This window comes from Arachis ipaensis, chromosome B4 (genome assembly GCF_059453495.1).
Source record: "Arachis ipaensis isolate K30076 ecotype BB chromosome B4, ASM5945349v1, whole genome shotgun sequence".
NCBI classification, from domain to species: domain Eukaryota; kingdom Viridiplantae; phylum Streptophyta; class Magnoliopsida; order Fabales; family Fabaceae; genus Arachis; species Arachis ipaensis.
Window position 1 is genome coordinate 3,398,248 of NC_142439.1, and position 22,986 is coordinate 3,421,233.

Here is a 22,986-nt window from a genome sequence, read left to right on the forward strand (position 1 = left end):
AGAAAGGAGCCCAACAAAGCGCGATGAGACACGTGCTCAGGCGACCTCTTGACCTCACCAGGACAGGTCCGAGAGCCACGGGGAGTCCCAAAGAAGGAAGGCCAAGAGACAGTAGGAACCGATCATCATGGGAGCCACCCCCTTCCACCCCTCGATCCTCAAGGTCCGGCTTCCGAAGAATTTCGACAAGCCAATGGACATGAGGTATGACGGGACCAAGGATCCCCAGGAGCACCTCACGGCTTTCGAAGCAAGAATGAATCTGGAAGGAGTAGGCAACGCGGTCAGATGCCGAGCATTCCCTATGACGCTGGCCGGCTCAGCGATCCGATGGTTCAACGCACTCCCACAGGGGTCCATCGCAGCCTTCGCGGACATCTCCCAAAGCTTTCTAGCTTGGTTCACGACACGCATAGCCAAGGCAAAGCACCTGATTAACCTATTAGGGGTTACCCAGAAACCTGGAGAGCCGACCAAGAAGTTCCTGGACAGATTCAACGATGAATGCTTAAAGATCGACGGCCTTACGGACTCGGTCACCAGTCTTTGCCTAACAAACGGCCTGCTAAACGAGGACTTTAGGAAGCACCTTCACAACTAAGCCTGTATGGACCATGCAGAAAATTCAAAGAGTGGCCAAGGAATACATCAATGATGAGAAAGTTAGTCAGGTTGTAGCAGCTAATAAACGGCAGCTCGCTAACCCCCCAGCTCGGCAGGCCCCCCAGGTCGACAGATACAGAAAAACTCCCAGGGATGGCATCCTAGCCAAGCAACCCCCATGGGTAGGAAGATTCACCAACTACACGCCACTCACGGCGCCCATAGTGGAAGTCTACCAGCAAATTGTGGACAAGAGAATCCTATCCAGACCCAGACCTCTAAAAGAGAAAATGGGGGGTAACAAAAGCCTCTACTACGATTATCACAAGGGCTTTGGTCACAAGACACAAGACTATTTTGACCTCAAAGATGCTCTAGAGTAGGCCATCCGGGAAGGAAAATTGAGTGAGTTCTCCCAACTTATTCGAGAACCAAGGAGACGGGAACGTGAGTGCTCAGAAGAAGACCGTAGCCGAACCGTCAAGGCTAGACAAGGCCCACAGGGAACACCGACAACCCCCAACTTTTATGGTTAACGTTGTGATTGGATGTGATATCCCCCCCCAAATCCAAGTCGGCAGTAAAAAAGGATACCCGGATCCTTTCAATCTCGACAGGAGACCCCATCGCCTCAAGAGGAAGACCTCCCGTGATATCCTTCGGCCCAGAAGATCAGTGGTTTCACAATCTCCCCGAAAACCCCCATGGTGATCACGGCAATGGTCGGGACCGGGTTAGTCAGGCGAATCCTTGTCGATACTGGAGTTGACTCCAACATCCTATTCAGGAACGTGTTTGACGCCATAGGACTCAGGGAATCCGACCTCAAGAGCCATCAACACGGGGTCATGGGGTTAGGCGACAACTATATAAAACCCGATGGGACGATTTCTCTCCCAATCTGCCTCAGAGCCAGTGACACTAGGAGGTCAGTTATGGCAGACTTCGTAGTCCTCAGAGACTCCACGGCCTACAACATCATTCTAGGAAGAAAGACTATCAACGAATTTTCAGCTGTGATATGTACTAAATTCCTAACAATGAAGTTCGTGACGGACAAAGGAGCTGTTGGCTCCATTAGGGGAGACTTGAAAGGGGGGATTGCCTGCAACAATGCCAATCTCTCCCTAAGAAAAGAGTCTAAAAAGGTAGCCGGCGTGTTTTTGGTAGACCTGGATGTAAGGATAGAAGACAAGCCGAGACCAAAACCAGAGGGGGACATGGAGAAGTTCCAAATAGAGAAGTCGGCAGAATAGTTTACCTTCGTAAACAAAAATCTGCCCCATGAACTCAAAGGCCCCCTCATGGAGGTCGTAAGGGCAAACGGCGACCTCTTCGCATGGACGCCATCAAACATGCCGGGCTTGGATCCCGAGGTCATGTCCCACCGACTAGCCGTCAAACCAGACACAAAGCTAGTAGCACAGCGACGAAGGAAAATGTCCCAAGAAAGGGCCCATGAGGTCGCCAAACAAACAGCTGAGCTACTTGAAGCCGAGTTCATCAAAGAGCTCAAATACTCGACATGGCTATCCAACGTCGTCCTGATCAAAAAAGCTAGTGGAAAATGGAGAATGTGTGTTGACTATTCCGACCTAAACAAAGCATGTCCTAAAGACTCTTTCCCCCTCCCCAACATCGACACCTTGGTAGACTCGGCGGCAGGATATCATTTTCTCAGTTTCATGGACGCGTACTCCGGCTATAATCAGATCCCGATGCACCGGCCTGATGAGGAGAAGACGGCGTTCATAACACCAGGAGGCACTTATTGTTACAAGGTAATGCCATTTGGATTGAAGAACGCGGGGGCCACCTACCAAAGACTAATGAGCAGAGTCTTCCATGACCTCATCGGCAAGACAGTAGAGGTTTACGTCGACGACATCTTGGTAAAAACAGCAGAGCCAAGTAGCCTTATAGACGACCTCCAAGCTGTCTTCGAAGCGCTAAGGAAATTCAAAATGAGGCTCAATCCACTCAAGTGCGCGTTTGCTATGGAGGCCTAAAAGTTCCTAGGTTTCATGATAACACAACGGGGGGTAGAAGCTAACCCAAACAAATGTGAAGCCATCCTCAAAATGACAAGCCCAGGGTGTGTCAAAGATGTGCAGCGACTCACCGGGAAGCTTACAGCTCTATCCCGGTTCCTCGAAGCTTCGGCGGAAAAGGCCCTCCCATTCTTCGACCTAATGAAGAAAAGAATCGCCTTCGAGTGGACCCCGGCATGCGAAGAAGCATTCAGCCATTTCAAAAAGATACTTTCAGAATCACCCGTGCTTAGCAAACCAAGAGAAGGAGAACCTCTGTACCTATACCTAGCAGTGACCACACAGGCCATGGCGGCGGTTCTTGTCCGAGAAGAAGATAAGACCCAGCACCCAATATACATCATCAGTAAAGGACTCCAAGGGGCGGAGTTGAAGTACACCAAGCTGAAAAAGCTGGCTTATGCCCTGCTAACCTCATCAAGAAGACTCAAACAATACTTCCAAGGGCATGAGATCATCCTAAGAACCAACCAGGCAATTCGACAAGCTCTCCAAAACCCAACCTCGCAGGGAGGATGATGGCATGGGCAGTAGAGCTGTCCCAATATGATTTGCAATACGAGCCCAGGCAAGCAATCAAAGCCCAAGCAATGGTAAATTTCCTGGTGGAGGTCACAGGAGAGGCACCCGACATACCGAACACACGGTGGAAGCCCCACGTTGATGGAGCATCCAACCAAACGTCCGGAGGGGCCGGGATCATTCTCGAGAACTCGGCAGGGGTAGCTTATGAGCAGTCGATCAAGTTTGATTTTTCCGTCTTCAACAACCAGGCAGAATACGAAGCACTGATAGGAGGGATAATCCTAGCTAAAGAAGTCGGAGCATCTAGGGTAGAAGTTAGTAGTGACTCCCAGATCGTCACATCCCAGATAAACGGCAGCTACCAGGCCAGGGACACACTACTACAAAAAGTACCTAGAAAAGGTAAAAGAGTTGTGCAAAAACTTCGAGGAAGTCATAATCCAGCATGTTCCTAGGGAAAGGAACGCCCGAGCAGACCTCCTCTCCAAGCTAGCGAGCACCAAGCCTGGGACAGGGAACAGGTCTCTAATCCAAGGACTGGTAACTGAACCAGCAATCATCTTATGTGCAACCCAGACCCCAAGCCCCACCTGATGGATAGACCATATCTTCCGATACTTGGAACACAGCGAAATACCCCAAGACGAGAAGGAAGCACAAGCCACCAGGAGGGAAGCCCCCAAATATGTGATCATACAAGGGCAGTTGTACAAGCGAGGGCTCCACCAACCCTTGCTCAAATGCCTACGCCCCGACCAGACGGACTACGTCCTAAGCGAAGTCCATGAGGGGTGTTGTGGTCACCATATTGGAGGAAGGTCGCTGGCAAGGAAGATCATCCGAGCAGGGTATTACTGGCCCACGATGATGTCGGACGCTCAGGGGTTCGTCAGGAAATGCAACAAATGCCAAGAAAATGCCAACTTCCACAAAGCTCCACATGAGGAACTTAGCTTGATGATGGCACCCCAACCTTTCGCCCAATGGGGAGTCGACATCTTGGGACCATTCCCACTCAGGCTAGGACAAGTGAAATACTTGATAGTAGCTATAGACTACTACACCAAATGGGTAGAGGCATAATAACTAGCCAGCATATCCTCAGCCACTGTCAAAAATTCATGTGGAGGCAAGTGGTCACCAGGTTCGAAATCCCGGAGTCTTGTCATATCAGATAATGGGGCACAATTCACTGACAAAAAATTTAAAGAATTCCTCTCAGGACTAGGGATCAAGCAAATGTTCTCCTCAGTTGAGCACCCTCAAAGCAACGGATAGGTAGAAGCAGCCAACAAAGTTATCCTAAAAGGGCTAAAGAAGCGACTCGAAGGGAAGAAGGGCTCATGGGTAGACGAGCTAGCCTCAGTCTTATGGTCTTACAGAACCTCTCTCCAGTCATCTACTGGCGAAACCCCATTCCGACTCACATACGGGGTCGACGCGGTCATCCCAGTCGAAATAGGGGAGCCGAGTCCAAGATTACTTCTTGGGGAAAGGAAACGAGGCAATCGAGAAAGACCTAGTTGACGAAACAAGACAAATGGTACACCTGATAGAGACAGCAATCAAGCAAAGGATAGCCCTAAGATACAACGGCAAAGTGCTAAGGAGAAGCCTCGGGGAAGGCGACCTGGTCTTACGACGTAACGACATAGGGCCGCCAACCCTAGGAGAAGGCAAGTTGGACGCAAATTGGGAAAGACCTTACAGGGTCAGAGAAGTCCTCGGAAAGAGTGCATATAAGCTAGAAAAGCTAGATGGAAGCGAGGTGCCGAGGACATGGAACATGGCAAACCTAAAAAGATTTTACTCATAGGAAAAAGCGACCTGACGGGCTGAAGACCCCTTCACATCCACTTTAATTTTTTCCATTTTCCTTCGTTTCCATTTTCTTTAATTATGTATCACATTACCCCTTTATTTTAAGTTCTACATATACATATATAACAACTCTGTCTTTTGCAAGATTTTCGCCAAATACGACGAAACGACAAAAACTACGAGCGGTCGATCTAACGAAAATCCGGGACTGATCACCCTGGGAACCAAAGGGACCCAAAGGTAAAAAAGCAACAAATGATTAAAACGGTAAATACCATAAAAGCGATAAACCAAAAGGCTACGACGGCCCGGATAAGCAAAATCAATAAAGTAGGCAAAAGCCACGACGGCCCGAGCAAGCAAACAATTATCATAAAACGGCTTAATTAAAAGGCCACGACGGCCTAGATAAGCAAAATCAATAAAGTAGGCAAAAGCCACGACGGCCCGAGCAAGCGAACAATTATCATAAAACGGCTCAATTAAAACGAAGTATCAAAATATTCATTACAACCAAAGGCGCCTTAAAAGGCCCAAAAGCAAAAAGCAAAATTACAAGAACAGAGGCAAGGAGTATAAAAGCTGAAAAGAAAAAGAATCCATCTCAATGCTTGAGGATGTTAACAATCTTCCCATCCTCAACAGTCTTGATAGTGCCCACTTGAGAAAGGTCGAGGTCGGGAGCTAGCACAGCAACCTGAAGCTTAATCCCCTCCTCAGTCAGCTTCACGGCCTCCCGGGCCCCTTAGCAATCTCCTTATTTTTCTTCTTCAGAGAGGCTGCTTCCTGACGGGCAGCCGTTGCCGAGCTCTCCGCCAGTTTCAGCTTTTCCTCCAAGTCTTTGATCTTTTTCTCGACAGCAGCGGTCTCACCACGGGAAGTGTTCAAATCCTTCATCAAGGTGATGTCCCGCTCCACGAACCTATTGATTTCCTTGGCATCTTCCTTGGCTTTCTCCTCCTGCTCAGATAACTTCTTCTTCAGAGACTCCTCCCGGGACCTCGAATCAGTTAAATCCTTCTGGGAGTTTCGAAGCTTCCCTTCCATAGAATGAATATTTCCCAAGACAGGCTCCACCTTCTTAGTGATAGCAGCAGCACGGAGAAGACTACGATAGATCCACCTCGCAAGGTTGTAGATACCGAGATCTTCAGATATTCGCAGACCATTTCAAAATAGCGAATAGTAGCCCAGCTATTCGGGTGCAGCTGTGACGGAGCAACATCGCACCGATTTAGCAAACCCATGACGAAGGAAGAGAAGGGAAGGCGAACTCCCAAGGTTTTGAACATGGGTTTATAAACCCACAACCAATCAACAACTCGAGGGGAGGCCAAGTTCTTTTGACAAACACGCTCCCGATCAGCAGGAACGTAAACCTGGTACAATGCCTCCTCGGGTCCTCCTCCGCACAATAGCCCGGCCTGGCGAAGATCCTGGAGGCTCTCACGGGTGACCTTAGAAGGGGCGTCCTTCACATCGGAAGTAACCCAGGCGTAGTGATCGACAAAATCGGCTTGCGGCTGCTGAGCCATGTTCGGGAGCACAGGGCGGTCAGCCATACCTACAGCGGGGGCACCACTTAGTTAGAACGGGAGGTCGAGAACCCTAAAAGCATTATAAACAAACTACAACTCCCTAAACCACCCCCTAGGTACCCCTACACTAACCCAGAACTCAAGCAAAACCTAAGAAAAACCCAGTGGCGCCCCCTCTAAAAGAAGAAGCAGCAAAAGCAAACAAAAACCCAGGCATGCATAGGGAAAAACGCATGGAAAAAGCACAAAAGGAATACCAAAAGAAAACCAAAAAGCAATGAAAACCATAAACAACGTACCAGAAAAATGCAGAAGTTGAGGAAGGAATCCGAAAGAAAGAAAGAAATCTGGAAGCGCGAACGGAATCGAATCAGCAGCAAAAGAAGAGAGTAGAAACAGCAGCAGTTTAAGGAAACAGAAGAGGGAAAAAAGAAGAATGGGGAAATGAGGAGGTTGTGAAAATAAAAAAGGGGGCGAAGAGTGTAACCGTCAAGGAAGAAGTGCCAAAAGGCAGGGGCATACCTGTCATTTCACACAAATTTCAAATCACGAAATGATGGGCATTTAATGCCCAGCACAGACGCCAAGGAGGCAGCGTCAGAGACGAGATGACCACGCGTGAGAAACATGAAACGCTATCAACGAGCTCCCGATAAGAAGAGCACATCCCATCTCGGTGAGTAGGACAAATGCGTCCAGCCACGAGCCCCAAACCTCAAGGCTGACACGTTGAGGGCACTGTTACAGACCAGAGTCCAGCCCAACTAGTCGTCGGGTTGGGGCGCCACCCCTTACCCAGGCCCAAGCCATCCCTCACGAAAGGAAGAGTCCGACGGGTCGGTTTTCAACACCCGACTCGGGGCACGCCCGGTTTACACTCCGTACGACCCAGGTCACCAGTCGGGTCGGTATCCTTGGGGCCGCCCCCGAGTCCTCGACCCGAAGTCTGGAACGACCTGTTCCTCCCACGTGGACTAGGACAGCTCATAGAAGCTCCTTGGCCAGTGGGCTAGGTCATCCATAGGCCCGCCTTGCACAGTATATAAGGGGAGAGGACAGCTCTCCCCCCAAGGTATGTCATATCTTACCTAATTTGGCCATCCCCTCATACGGACACTAACTTGACCGTCGGAGTGTCCTTGCAAGAGGCCACCCCCCTCGTCCTTCTTTCCTCCGGCACCATCAACTCACTAAGCACACCTCAAACGCCCGCTCCAGATCAACCCGGGGTTTCCCTCTCTAACCTTCTCATCACCATCCGATCCACCGAGCACTCGAGATCCCACAGTAACGAACAAGTATGGAATCTACTTCATCCGCATCAGTTTGTTCAAAACTTTTACAACCTTAATGCTAGAGATTGACTCATTAGTAATCTCTCAGCGAAGAGTGATTGGAATTGCCGACTTGGTGTTGCAGCTTCTTCTTTGTGGTACTATATATATAGAAATCTCCTCATCTTTGAAGGAAAGAGTTTTCTCCCCGTTGCAACTGTTAGTACTATTCAAGCTCGGTTTGAAGACATTCAAACTGCATTGAAGAATAACTTCAAACGAAATTCTGCTACAAGAAGCTCCGGACAGCTCATATGTTAGGTCTTTCCACCAAGATTGTGTGAAGCTTAATGTGGATGGTTCTTTCCTCTCCTCCAATAATAGTACGGCCTGTGGGGGTGTTCCGAAATCACTTGGGCAGATATATTGTTAGATTTTTGTGTAATTTGAAAAGTTGTTCCATCACTCATGCCGAGCTTTGGGAGATTGTTGAAGGCCTTCAGATTGCTAATACACATAATTTCCAACACCTTATTGTTGAATCTGATTCTTGGTCTTTCCATTAAGTTTATTAAAGATGGGTGTCCAGCCTCTCATCTGTGCAAACCACTGTTGGAAGACACAGCAATCTTGGAGAGACGTTTTCAGAAGGTGGAGTGGATCCATATTCTTAGAGAAGCTAATGTTGTAGCCGACACCTTGGCTAAAAATGGTCAGGAGCTCCCCATAGGTCTTCATTTGTTTAAGAGGCCACCTTCTGACACATGCTCTACTTTCTTATTCTCGTGGAACTCTTAGAATAAGGCTCACTAAAATTTTTATTTTCTAAGAGTAAAGTTAATTTTTAAAAAATAATTTTTTAAAAATCGTAATATTTATATTTGGTAAATCAAATTAAAACTAGTTTTAATAAACACAAGTAATAATAATTGCATTTGGTAAAATAGTTTTTAGAATTTAAAAATATTATAATAAACATAAATGCAAGCATTAAATTTAAAAATTAGTTAACATATGAGGTTATATTAGACTTTTAAATTTTGAAAAGTACAAGCCAATTTTAAAAAAGTTTTATCTTAGGTACTTTCAAAATACCCTAATCTTTTAAAATCTGCAAACACAAGCATATGATCTTTTTTATTTACCAAATATAAAATGAAAAACTTGAGTTTTTAAAAAACACAACCACCTTTTCAAAAAATTTTATCAAACCAAACCTAAGAAGAGCTGATTAGTCTTGTTTTGTTTGTTCTGTTTGGGGTATTCATATTAACCCTCTTTTCTAAAAAAAATTAATAATATGATTAAGTAGGTCTAATAATATATATTTTGAGTATTTGTAACTAAAAAATTGTTATTATTATAATTTTATGTAAAAGTTAATTATATATAACCGTTATTTTTTAATTTAATTGAGTAATAATAGATATTAAATTTAATTGACTAACATGATAAAAAAAATTTTTTATGTGAATTTTATTATTTTTATATTGCAATCAAGTTGTATTAATCTAGTAGTTAGATCACTAATTTACTTAAACAAATGTCGAGAATTTGAATCTCGCCTTATATAAATAAAAAAAATAATATGCTATAAACTCAATTTTTATATAAATAGATAAATAAATGTATGTTCAAAATTATCACTTACACAAAATTAATTACATGAAAAAACTAAAAAAACAAGTAACATACTATAAACTCAAACTTTTAGATAAATGAATTATTAAATCTTTCAATATTTGTCTGTCCTAAATTATTAACTCTTTCGCTAGTTATCCTTGCCTACAAAAAAAAAAACAAATTTAACCATTTCAGTAATTAATACGCAAAACTAAAATTTGAAAGAAAAACTAAAAAGACAAAAGAGTAGACACCTCTTTCTTCCAATCAATCCGTACAGTTATGATTATCAGACCAAGTACTTGAACGACAAGGACACATATAATTCCAAGCCAAAGTTCCTGCAGAATATTTATTCTTATTTTATAAAAATTAATATTTAAATTTTTTTATATTATATTTAAATTATATTTTTTTAATAATTTTATATTAGTAATTTTACTTACCTAAAAATTAACTAATTATCTTTTAAGAAAAAATTAAAAAAAATCTTAACTATAATTATTTAATTAAAACATAAAATATTAATAAAATACAATAAATATATATTAAAAGTATTATAATAATAATTATAAAAGTTTTTAGTTACTAATATTAAAATTTGACAACTTAAACATATTAATAGTTTTACTACTATATTATTTAATCTTTTTATGCATACTATAAGACTATGTTACTCTTTCTTTCTTAATCTCTCGTACTAATTAGTAAAAATTTCTTCAAATAAATTTAAATTTGTCGTATTTTCTTACTAAATACATTTAAATATTTTTATTCTCGTTCATTTTTTTAAACCCAAATAAGTTTAAATTTGACACATCTTTTTAATAGGTATATTCTGTAAGACTCCTAATTTTAAAAAATTATTAATTAAATATTTATGGTCTATTATATTTATTTAAAATCATATTTTTAGAGATTTTTATACATCAATTGAGTAAATTCTTATTTATTATTTAGAATTCTTATAAAATAAAATAAATAAATAATAAATATTTTATATATCTTACTTTTAAATATTTAAATTTCTAACCTTACTTTATAAATAAAGAAGAATTAAATTACTTATCTCCAATTTTTGTTAATTTAGTATTTGAATGAAAATAATTTAAAAATTATATTTAAAAGATATTTTTGAGATAAATACTCTATATTTAATTTGGTTTTCAATTATTATTTTATTTTTATTTATTTTATAAAATTATATTATTATCCCTATTTTTATTTAAATTTCCTAATCTACCCCACACCACCTCAAACCCTAACAATACACTAACCTCACCCCACTCACCCCACTCACCCCACACCCACGGTGCACACACACAACTCACCCACACACACAGTAAAGAGCAGAAAGAAGGAAAAAGAAAGAAAATGGAGTGAGGGTTGCGAGAGAAGAGGGTGGATCCAAGAGAGAGAGGGAGAGCGCCGGCGAAGGAGGAGGCCGCGGGTTGCCGGTTCGTCCACGGGCCGCCTCTAGAACCGCGAAGAGAAGGAGAAGCTCGCGCCGCCGTCAACCCGTCGCCGCTGTTCGTCCTTGCCGCCGCCAGCTGCGCCGTCGCGAAGAAGAGATGCGCGAAAGAGGAAAGGCCGGTTCTGTCACCACCGCCGTGCCGTGCTCCATGCCGTCACCGCCACTGTTCTGTCACAAGAGAAGGATGTGCGAGGGAGGAAACAGAATCGCGAGGGTGCTCAGCCACGGAGAGAGGAGACGCGCGTCGAATCTGTCGCCGCTGGTCCGCCCACCGCCAAACCACGCCGCCGTCCGTGAGGCTGTCTCCATCGCCGCTGCCGGAGGTCGCCATCGGAGCCGCTGCTCCACTTCTGTCATTCTTCTTTTTCCGGTGAGTTGCCGCGCCTTGAAGCTCCTTCTGTAATTATTCTAGCTACCTGTGGTTAAGGATTCTGATGTATAGATGTTGTAGGGTTAACTTTATGGGTTTGCATGTCAAAAATTAAGGTTGTTGCTGAGCCACTGAAGCCCCTGGCCGCTGTCGGAGCTGCTGCCGGTTAAGTTTGGGGTGGTTGGCATGTCGTTCTTTTATTCCAGTAAGTGTCTCTACCCCGGGATCCTCGCCTTTGGTTTTTTGATATGTGTTTTGAGGTTTCCACGATATTGATGTTTTAGGAATTAGAAACCGGGCCGCATGTCACTTTTGAGGCTGTTCTGCTTTTGAGGAAGCGAGCAGAGCTGAGGTTTCAGTTGCATTGATTTCGGGTCGAGAGGAAAGGAATTTCTTTAGGCATTTGGATTGTGGTTTGAACGTGTCGAGGTAGGGGCTTTTTCAAAGAACTTAGTTTTATGATTTGGAGTTGTTATAAATGGATATTAATGTGATAAATGTGCTTTTGTTGTTATATAAGCCTTATATATTGCTGAGCTGTTTTGTGATGAACGTATTTGTGGTTATATTGGATTGTTGTTTGATTTGGTTATATGGTTGGTTGCTGAAATATTCCATTACAATTTTGGAAAACGAGTTTGGTTCATTGAAAATGGATTGAGTTTGGATTTGATTTCTTGAATTATGAGAAGGATATGAATTTTCGAAATTAGTCTGATTTTAAACTGATTTGGTTTTGAACCCGTGGAAGGGGTTGTATACTGGTTTGGTTGGGACCCGAAACGGGTGGCAAAGTCCAAGTTTTAGGGGAGATGTTGTCGAAATTTTATGAAATTTAAGATTTTGTTTTAAGATATGATTTAGAAAAGGACTGGATTTGAGAGGTTCTGTTGTTTGGTTCTTGATTTATTAAGAAACAGGAGATTCAAGTTTAATCTTTTAAGGAATGCTTATGTTTTAAGTTTGAGTTAAACATGAGGGGACTTATGTTTTGAGGTTTGGTCAAAGAAATACCTTTGGAGGAGTTTTAGCAGATTTTAAAGGAAATTGAGCTCTGATTACTTAATTTCGTATTACTTTTGAAGTATTCTTTAAATTTTAACTAAACAAATCCGAGCCTTTGGGAAAGTTTCTGATTTAAGAATGAAAAGAAATTGGGTTTTTTGGACTTAAATAATGTTGGTTTTGAAACTGGTTCGGAACTTTTGGCCTATATGCATTGGTTTTGGTTTTGAGTCTCCATTTTAAATGATTTTAGTTTGAGTAATTCTGATTCCGAGGATTTCTAAAGAGTTTGAGAAGTGAGGCAGGTTATTCTTCCCTAAAGTCTTGTGTCTTCTCAAAGAAAGTTCCGTTTTACGGTTATGATTGAAAGTCTCTTGGAAGTTTTGTAAAATGTTATATTAAGCGACTAAGACTTGAAAAGGAAATTGATTTTGAGGAAAGTTGAATTATGAGTTTGAAGAGATTTGAGAAATAAAAAGTGACTTATGGCTTGAATGATGATTGGTTTGGTATGAAATGTTAATGAAATGCGGAAATGATGATGGACGAATGATTATGAATAAACATATGTGGCTTCCGCACGTTTATCTGAGATACGAGTTCTCTGGGTAAAGAACCGTGGCTTGCCATCACGTGTTCCAGGTTGGATCTCGATACTCTGTTGACTCTACGTCGTAAGGGTGACCGGACACGTATAAATTCCCGGGTATGGATAGCCCCTAGTGAGTGATTTGAATGATGTATGAATGTAAAATCTATGCATAGACTCATGGGGATGCGCGACGGGGGACAGTCTAAGGACAATTCAGACTTGTTGGGTTGGCTGGATAACCGACAGAAGAGCCTCATCAGCCATAGGACAGGCATGCATCATATGCATTTGTATGCTCTGTTTGGGTTTGAACTTGTTTGGGTTTGTCTAATTGCTAAACTGTTCTTAACTGCTACTTGAACTATTTGTTGTAACTGCTACCTACTTGTGCTTTCCTTGTCTGTCTTGCCTGTGTTTGTCCTGATGTGCTACATTTGAGAATGAACTTTGGTGCTGAATTAATGATTGTGTTGTTGATTGTGTGGTTGGTTTCTGATTGAGATTTTCTTTTAAGGAAAGGTTTCAGATTTCTGAAAGATTAAACTTTGTTTCTTTGAAAAGGTTTTGAACGTTTACTTATTGGTTTTTAAAAGATTCATAAGGCATGATAATCACCGAATTTGAAAACAGTTTTCTTATTAAATATCTTTTTATGACAACTTTAAAACTCCGTGGTGAGACCGTGTGGTTAGGTTCTCACCCCCTACAGGTTTTTCCCTTTTCAGGATATGGACGACGAAGCTTCAGAAGAGTTATATTCGTTTTCTGTTTATTCGACATTATTTTGTATGATCTTAGTTTTTATTTATTTTTTCCCTCGCCTTTATTTCTAGCGCATTTTGCAAGAGGGATAAGAGTTTTGATGTGTGAAGTTTTTATATTGATATGATGTGTATATATATGTATGTATATGAATTATTTGTAAGTATTGTAACCTATGGATGTATGTTTCGAATATTCGGGAAAATTTTAAACAGGCTCATATAGTACTAAATATTTCAAGAGTCGTTGTAATACCCAAGCTATCAGAGTGGCGCAGCCGGAAGTGTGACTTTTGATAGTTAGGGTGTTATATATTCAAATCTATCATAATTATAAAACTAATTTATACTTTTGGTATTTTTATTCTCATTTATTTTTAAAATATTTTTTAATTGTTTACAACTCAAAAAACACCATATGAAAAGACAAACTATGACAACTAAAATAAATATAAAAATAAAAGCAACAAATGAAGATATAATTTTGCATAATTCTAATATAAAAAGTCTATGTTTTTTTTTAAAAATAGATATTCAAATTTTTTAAATAATAAATTATATTTTAATTTATATTATATTTTAATTGAATAATTATAAAAAATTATATACAAATTATTAAATAAATATTCTATAAAATATTTTTAATATAAAATAATTTAAATTTAACATTAATTTATATATTATTTAATTAATTTTTAAATAATATAATACTTATTAAAATACACTATATAATATAATTAATTTACCTTTTTGTGTATCGGACATATCTCAATCTAAAATAATTAAGACCGTTCACAAATAAAAACAATAGATTTCAATTTGGTATTTACATACCTTTACTTCAAGATGTAAGGCGAAAGCTAACACAATAGCTAACAGATGTAAGGCGAAAATTAACACAATAGCTAACGAAACTCTAACTACATAATATGACCCTAAGTTAATAAAAGTACTCATTTTTTGCCAACTGCATCGTCTGACAATTCCTAAAACAACACCCTGCAGCCCGTCCAACAAAGAGTTGAACACAAGGTTAGTCGATTCAATAGAAACAGTTGGCAATGAATTAGTAATCGCTTCTAGTTTCTATGCCATGGAAGAGAGTAATCGGATTTGGTGTTGAAATATTTTCATAACTAACACCGAACAAAATATTAAGATGGTTCAATTCGGATTACATTTATTTGATATTTTTTAATAAATTCAAAATATAAAGAAAAAGAAGAGGAGAAAAATCTGATTAGTGAAACCGTAAAAAGAGTGTTAACAGATATAAAAGGAACTGACTACTAAACCAATGCCAGTGACAGAAGAAAAGGAGGTGGCCATGGAAATGCCGGAGAGAGCCAACTCACTGACATGATTCACAAACAGCTCAATGGCGAAATTAAGAAGATTCACCATAATTAAAGGTACTGCCAGACATATTTGCTTTCTCACTTCTTTAACCACTGATCTTAACTTATTTTTCTTGGATACATTAGGCTCAAGAGAGACACGGGTATTAGTCTTGTATTCTCCCACCATGGACTAATTTATATATTCTTACATAGATTGTGGAATTAAGAAATTTATAAAGAAGAACAAGTTAGTCTCAGATGATAGAGCTTATGAAGAGTGTGTTGTAACACAAGAGATTAAGTTTATATTTAGTTGAGTTTTATGGAGGCATAAAAAATAGTAGCTAAGGATGACATTAGGTTAATCCCCTGTTTGAAATAAATTTTTTTCAAAATCTACTCTCTTCTTCTTCTCTTTTTTTTTATCAAAAGATAGGATTGAGACTCGAATTAAATTAAAATTATATATACATATTGTGTTTTAAAATTTGAATTTCATTTGGATTTTTTTTATTATTGTTAAATAAAAAGGTTTCTGTAATTATTAAATTTTATAATATTTAAAAAATTTTATTCTTTTGACCCAATTATATTTGTAGAAATATTTTTATTTAGTATTTTGTTGAATTTTTTGTGCAGAATTTAAAGTTCGAGAGTTTTATGTGTTTTAGTGTCTATAAAAGTATAAATATCAATAATAGTCTATTTTAAATATAATATTAAAATATAATTACAATATTTAGATTGAAATTGCATAATAAAAAAGAAAATTAGTTTTTAAGAATACTAATAAAGTGAAAGAGTTGTGACAAATAAAATTAAAAAAAAAAAGATAAATAGAAAACAAATAAAGTATTACTATTATTGGTAAATTTTTTCTTACTAATTTGATTTCAATTATTTTTACATTGATAATTACAAAAAAAAACGAATTAAGAAGCACGTTAGCATATATTTAAACATAATACATTAATTTTCAGTCACAGCAATTTTAATTTTATGTAATTTTCTTTAAAAGAAATAAACAAAACAAAATAAAATAAATGACAATTCAATTATTTTAAGAAAGTATTAATTAAATTTTATTAATTAAAAATTCAACTATTAAGTATAAAAATGCTCATCAAATTCAGAATCTTAAAAAATTTCAATAGCAAAATTAAAAAATTTTTGTATTAAAATTAAAATATTTTAGCGTCACCATTAAGAAATTTTATTAAGCATGCCATACTGTCCTACTCCATATGATTGGTCATAAAAGGTATCCAAGACACCTGCCATTCTCATCTATCATTATATGAAACCAACAAGAAGTTGAACACAAGATTAGTCGATTCAATAGAAACAGTTGGCAATGAATTAGTAATCGCTTGTAGTTTCCATGTCATGGAGGGGAGTAATCGGGTTTGGTGTTGAAATATTTTCATGACCATCACCAAACAAATTATTGGGATGGTTCAGTTTGAATTATATTTATTTGATATTTTTTAATAAATTCAAATTATAAAGGAAAAGAAGAGGAGAAAAATTCGATTAGTGAAACCGTAAAAAGAGTGTTAAGAGATATAAAAGGAACTGGCCACTAAACCAATGCCAGTGACAGAAGAAAAGGAGTTGGCCATGAAAACTCCAGAGAGAACTAACTCGTTGACATGACCCACAAACATTATGGAAATAAGCTCAATGGCGAAATTAAGAAGATTCACCATGATTAAAGATTCTGCCAGACATATTTGCTTTCTCACTTCTTTAACGACAGATCTTAATTTATTTTGCTTGGATACATTAGGCTCAATAGAGAAATGGGTATTATTCTTGTATTCTCCCTCCATGGAATAATTTATATATTTTTGCATAAGTTGTGAAATTAAGAAATTTATAAGGAAGAACAAGTTAGTCTCAGATGATAGAACTTATGAAGAGTGTGTTGTAACACAATAGATTAGGTTTATATTTAGTTGAGTTTTATGGAGGCATAAAAAATAGTGGCTAAGAATGACATTAGGTTAATTCCCTATTTAAAATAATTTTTTTCAAAATCTACTCTTTTTTTTTTTTTTTTATCAAAGATAGGATTGAGACTCGAATTAAATTAAAATTATATATACATATTGTGTTTTAAAATTTCAATTTCATTTGGATGTTTTTTTATTATTGTTAAATAAAAAAGTTTCTGTAATTATTGAATTTTATAATATTTAAAAAATTTATTCTTTTGACCCAATTATATTTGTAGAAATATTTTTATTTAGTATTTTGTTGAATTTTTTGTATGGAATTTAAAGTTCGAGGGTTTTATGTGTTTTAGTGCCCATAAAAGTATAAATATCAATAATAGTCTGTTTTAAATATAATATTGAAATGAAATCACAATTTTTAGATTGAAATTGCATAATAAAAAAGAAAATTAGTTTTTAAGAATACAAATAAAATGAAAGAGTTGTGTAAAATAAACTTAAAAAAAATAAATAAAAAGAATAAAGTATTACCATTATTGACAAATTTTCTCTTACTAATTTGATTTCAATTGTTTTTACACTGATAATTACAAAAAAAACGAATTAAGAAGTACATTAGCATATACTTAAACATGATACATTAATTTTCAGTCTCAGCAATTTTTATTTTATGTAATTTTTTTTCAAAGAAATAAACAACCCCAAATGAAATAATTGACAATTCAATTATTTTAAGAAAGCATTAATTAAATTTTATTAATTAAAAATTTAACTATTAAGTATAAAAATGGTTATTAAATTCAGAATCATAAAAAATTTCAATAGCAAAATTAAGAAATTTTATTAAGCATGACTTTCTGAACGTGTACGCCTAACATGCCATGCTGTCCTACTCCATACGATTGGCCATAAAAAGTATCCAAGCCACTTGCCATTCCCATCTGTCATTATATGAAACCAACAAAGAGTTGAACACAATGTTAGTCAATTCAATAGAAACAGTTGGCAATGAATTAGTAATCGCTTCTAGTTTCCTTGCCATGGAGGGGAGTAATCGGGTTTGGTGTTGAAATATTTTCATAACTAACACCGAACAAAATATTGGGATGGTTCAGTTCGGATTATATTTATTTGATATTTTTTAATAAATTCAAATTATAAAGGAAAAGAAGTGGAGAAAAATCCGATTAGTGAAACCATAAAAAGAATGTTAAGAGATATAAAAGGAACTGACTACTAAATCAATGCTAGTGATAGAAGAAAAAAAGGTGGCCATGAAAACGTCGGAGAGAGCCAACTCGCTGACATGACCCACAAACATTATGGAAATAAGCTCAATGGCAAAATTAAGAAGATTCACCATAAATCCTACCAGACATATTTGCTTTCTCACTTCTTTAACCACTGATCTTAACTTATTTTGCTTGGATACATTAGGCTCAACAGAGATACCGATATTATTCTTGTATTCTCTCTCCATGGACTAATTTATATATTCTTACATAAGTTGTTGAATGAAGAAGTTTATAAGAAAGAACAAGTTAGTCTCAGATGATAGAACTTATGAAGAGTGTGTTGTAACACAGTAGATTAGATTTATATTTAGTTGAGTTTTATGGAGGCATAAAAAATGGTGGCTAAGGATAACATTAGATTAATCCCCTGTTTGAAATAATTTTTTTTCAAAATCTACTCTCTCTCTTTTTTTTTTTTTATCAAAGATAGGATTGAGACTCGAATTAAATTAAAATTATATATACATATGGTGTTTTAAAATTTGAATTTCATTTGATTTTTTTTATTATTGTTAAATAAAAAATTTTCTGTAATTAGTGAATTTTATAATATTTAAAAAATTTTATTCCTTTGACCCAATTATATTTGTAGAAATATTTTTATTTAGTATTTTGTTGAATTTTTTGTGCGGAATTTAAAGTTCAAGAATTTTATGTGTTTTAGTGCCTATGAAAGTATAAAAAGTATAAATATCAATAATAGTCTATTTTAAATATAATATTGAAATGAAATCACAATATTTAGATTGAAATTGCATAATAAAAAAGAAAATTAGTTTTTAAGAATACTAATAAAGTGAAAGAGTTGTGACAAATAAAATTAAAAAAAAAAAGATAAATAGAGAAAGTAAAGCATTATTATTATTATTGACAAATTTTCTCTTACTAATTTGATTTCAATTATTTTTACACTAATAATTACCAAAAAAAAAAAAAACGAATTAAGAAGCACGTTAACATATATTTAAACATAATGCATTAATTTTTAGTCCCAGCAATTTTAATTTTATGTAATATCTTTCAAAAAAATAAACAAAACAAAATAAAATAAATGACAATTCAATTATTTTAAGAAAGCATTAATTAAATTTTATTAATTAAAAATTTAACTATTAAGTATAAAAACGGTCATCAAATTCAGAATCTTAAAAAATTTCAAAAGCAAAATTAAGAAATTTTTGTATTAAAATTAAAATATTTTAGCGTCACTATTAAGAAATTTTATTAAGCATGGCTTTTTAAATATGTACACCTAACATGTCATGCTATCCTGTTCCATATGATTGGCCACAAAAGGTATCCAAGGCACTTGCCATTCCCATCTGTCATTGTATGAAACCAACAAGGAGTTAAACACAAGGTTAGTCGATTCAATAGAAACAGTTGACAATAATTAGTAATCGGTTCTAGGGGAGTAATTGGGTTTGGTGTTGAAATATTTTCTTAACTAACACCGAACAAAATATTGGGATGGTTCGGTTCGGATTATATTTATTTGATATTTTTTAATAAATTCAAATTACAAAGAAAAAGAAGAGGAGAAAAATCTGATTAGTGAAACCGTAAAAAGAGTGTTAAAAGATATAAAAGGAACTGATCACTAAACCAATGCCAGTGACAGAAGAAAAGGAGGTGGCCATGGAAACGGCAGAGAGAGCCAACTCGCTGACATAACCCACAAACATTATGGAAATAAGCTCAATGGCGAAATTAAGAAGATTCACCATAATTAAAGGTCCTGCCAGACATATTTGCTTTCTCACTTCTTTAACCACTGATCTTAACTTATTTTGCTTGGATACACTAGGTTCAACAGAGACACCGGTATTATTCTTGTATTCTCCCTCCATGGACTAATTTATATATTCTTACATAAGTTGTGGAATGAAGAAGTTTATAAAGAAGAACAAGTTACTCTCAGATGATAAAACTTATGAAGAGTCTGTTGTAACACAATAGATTAGGTTTATATTTAGTTGAGTTTTATAGAAGCATAAAAAATGGTGGCTAAGGATGACATTAGGTTAATTCCCTGTTTAAAATTTTTTTTTTCAAAATCTACTTTTTTTTTATCAAAGATAGGATTGAGACTCGAATTAAATTAAAATTATATATACATATTGTGTTTTAAAATTTGAATTTCTTTTGGATTTTTTTATTATTGTTAAATAAAAAAATTTTCTATAATTATTGAATTTTATAATATTTAAAAATTTTTATTCTTTTGACTCAATTATATTTGTAGAAATATTTTTATTTAGTATTTTGTTGTATTTTTTGTGCGGAATTTAAAGTTTGAGAGTTTTATTTGTTTTAGTGCCTATAAAAGTATAAATATCAATAATAGTCTATTTTAAATATAATATTGAAATGAAATCATAATATTTAAATTGAAATTGCATAATAAAAAAGAAAATTAGTTTTTAAGAATACTAATAAAGTGAAAGAGTTGTGATAAATAAAATTAAAAAAAAGATAAATAAAAAAATAAAGCATTACTATTATTGGCAAATTTTCTCTTACTAATTTGATTTCAATTATTTTTATACTGATAATTACAACAAAAAAAACACTAATTAAAAAGAGCGTTAGCATATATTTAAACATAATACATTAATTTTCAGTTTCAGCAATTTTAATTTTATGTAATTTTTTTCAAAGAAATAAACAAACCAAAATGAAATAAATGACAATTTAATTATTTTAAGAAAGAATTAATTAAATTTTATTAATTAAAAATTCAACTATTAAGTATAAAAACAGTCATCAAATTCAGAATCTTAAAAAATTTCAATAACAAAATTAAAAAATTTTTGTATTAAAATTAAAATATTTTAACGTGACCATTAAGAAATTTTATTAAGCATGGCTTTCTGAATGTGTATACCTAACATGCCATGATGTTCTGCTCCATATGATTGGCCACAAAAGGTATCCAAAGCACTTGCCATTCCCATCATTATATGAAACCAACAAGGAGTTGAACACAAGGTTAGTCGATTCAATAGAAACAGTTAGCAATGAATTAGTAATCGCTTCTAGTTTTCATGCCATGGAGGGGAGTAATCAAATTGGTGTTGAAATATTTTCATAACTAACACCGAATAAAATATAGGGATAGCTCAGTTCGGATTATATTTATTTGATATTTTTTAATAAATTCAAATTATAAAGGAAAAAAAAAGAGAAAAATCTGATTAGTGAAACCGTAAAAAGAGTGTTAAGAAATATAAAAAGAATTGACCATTAAACCAATGCCAGTGACAAAAGAAAAGGAGGTGGCCATGGAAACGCCGAAGAGAGCCAACTCGCTGACATGACCCACAAACATTATGGAAATAAGCTCAATGGCAAAATTAAGAAGATTCACCATAATTAAAGGTCCTGCCAAACATATTTGCTTTCTCACTTCTTTAACTACTGATCTTAACTTATTTTGCTTGGATACATTAGGCTCAACAGAGACATAGAGGCAAATGTTTCCTCTTTATTAAATGTAGGTCCGTCCCTAATTAATATATAGTTTGGTGTATATAAAGTATTTTAAGTGAAATTCATAATATGTATAAAAAAAATTTTAATAATATTTTTCTTATATTTGCAGATATTAAAGATTTTTTTAACCAAAAAATTTAATAAGACTTTCACATGGGTAATTAGCGGATTCTCCCTATCAATGTTTTATTACTGTGAAAAACTGTGTATAGATTCTAGAGTTTGAAATAAAATTGTGTTAAATAAAATTTCTGTCATATTTAAAATTTAAGCAACCGATCAAATTATCAAAATTATGAGCATTTAATAGATACTAATTGTAGATCAACATAATTAAATAAAGATATATTGAGAGTGATAATGTGTCCATGTTGTCAACTATGTTGTCCATGACATAATTTTTCGAGCAGGACCAGAATACTTGCATTATTATTGGTATTCATAAAAAATTTTGTAATTTATTACTCCTCCTGAATTATAGTGTATATGTACTTTATCTATTAATTTTAGTAACGATATTATTCTCCCTTATTTAATAAGGGTCAATTTTTGCATAGTTTATAATAAGAATAATGTATGTTGATTTTGATCTTGAAAGAATATATACACTTTAATTTGTTTTTTCTTTCTTTTAAAAATTTAATATTTTTAGAGTAAAACACTTATATAAACCAAATCAATACTAATATTACATAAATCACTCAAATAAAAAAATGTTAAATGAATATCTCAAACCATATTTTTATATAAATCAAATTAAATTAATTCAAATTATACAATATAATAGTAAATCAAAACACTTTAATTTAAATTACATGGAACAATGTTTGAAGTATAAATCGAATTGGTTAAATTTGAATTATACACTATAGTACTAAATCGAATTAGTGTAATTCGAATTAGTATGGAATAGTATAAATCGAATCAACTTGATTCGATTTACTACTTGTATCAGATTATTGACATAAATGTCAATAAAGAAGTACCCCATTTGGATTCAAATAAAATATCAAAAAAATTAAAACAAATAATAGAAATCCAACTTGTGTATTTTAGTTCAAATTTTAGAAAATCTACATTTTTATAAACTTGTGAATTTAAACGAAACATTAAACGATTTCTAAAAATTCATTAAAAATTATCCTTTGACTTATTAGCATATAAAAAATCATTATCGGGACTTTTGATATTGAAAAAGTTAATATAAAGTATAGCCCTCTAAGATAGCATAGGAGTTAAAACTTGAATTTTTTTCGGAGTC

General features: G+C 35.4%; 2 protein-coding genes and 1 pseudogene across 2 annotated transcripts; 2 read left to right on the top strand and 1 right to left on the bottom strand.

Annotated features, from left to right (window-relative positions):
• Positions 1-127: 127 nt before the first annotated feature.
• Positions 128-601, top strand: LOC148566494 (uncharacterized). Its single transcript, XM_088484274.1, has one exon. It carries the CDS (start codon positions 128-130, stop codon positions 599-601), a length of 474 nt encoding a protein of 157 aa, XP_088340400.1.
• An 8,921-nt stretch (positions 602-9,522) lies between these two features.
• LOC148566495 (protein DETOXIFICATION 16-like) overlaps positions 9,523-22,986 on the bottom strand; it is a 32,981-nt pseudogene continuing 19,517 nt past the window's right edge.
• Positions 10,814-11,464, top strand: LOC107648281 (uncharacterized). The gene is made up of 2 exons (XM_021104631.2): positions 10,814-11,279; positions 11,396-11,464. The coding sequence occupies exons 1-2, from the start codon at positions 11,007-11,009 to the stop codon at positions 11,447-11,449; spliced, it is 327 nt and encodes a 108-aa protein (XP_020960290.2). The 5' UTR covers positions 10,814-11,006; the 3' UTR covers positions 11,450-11,464.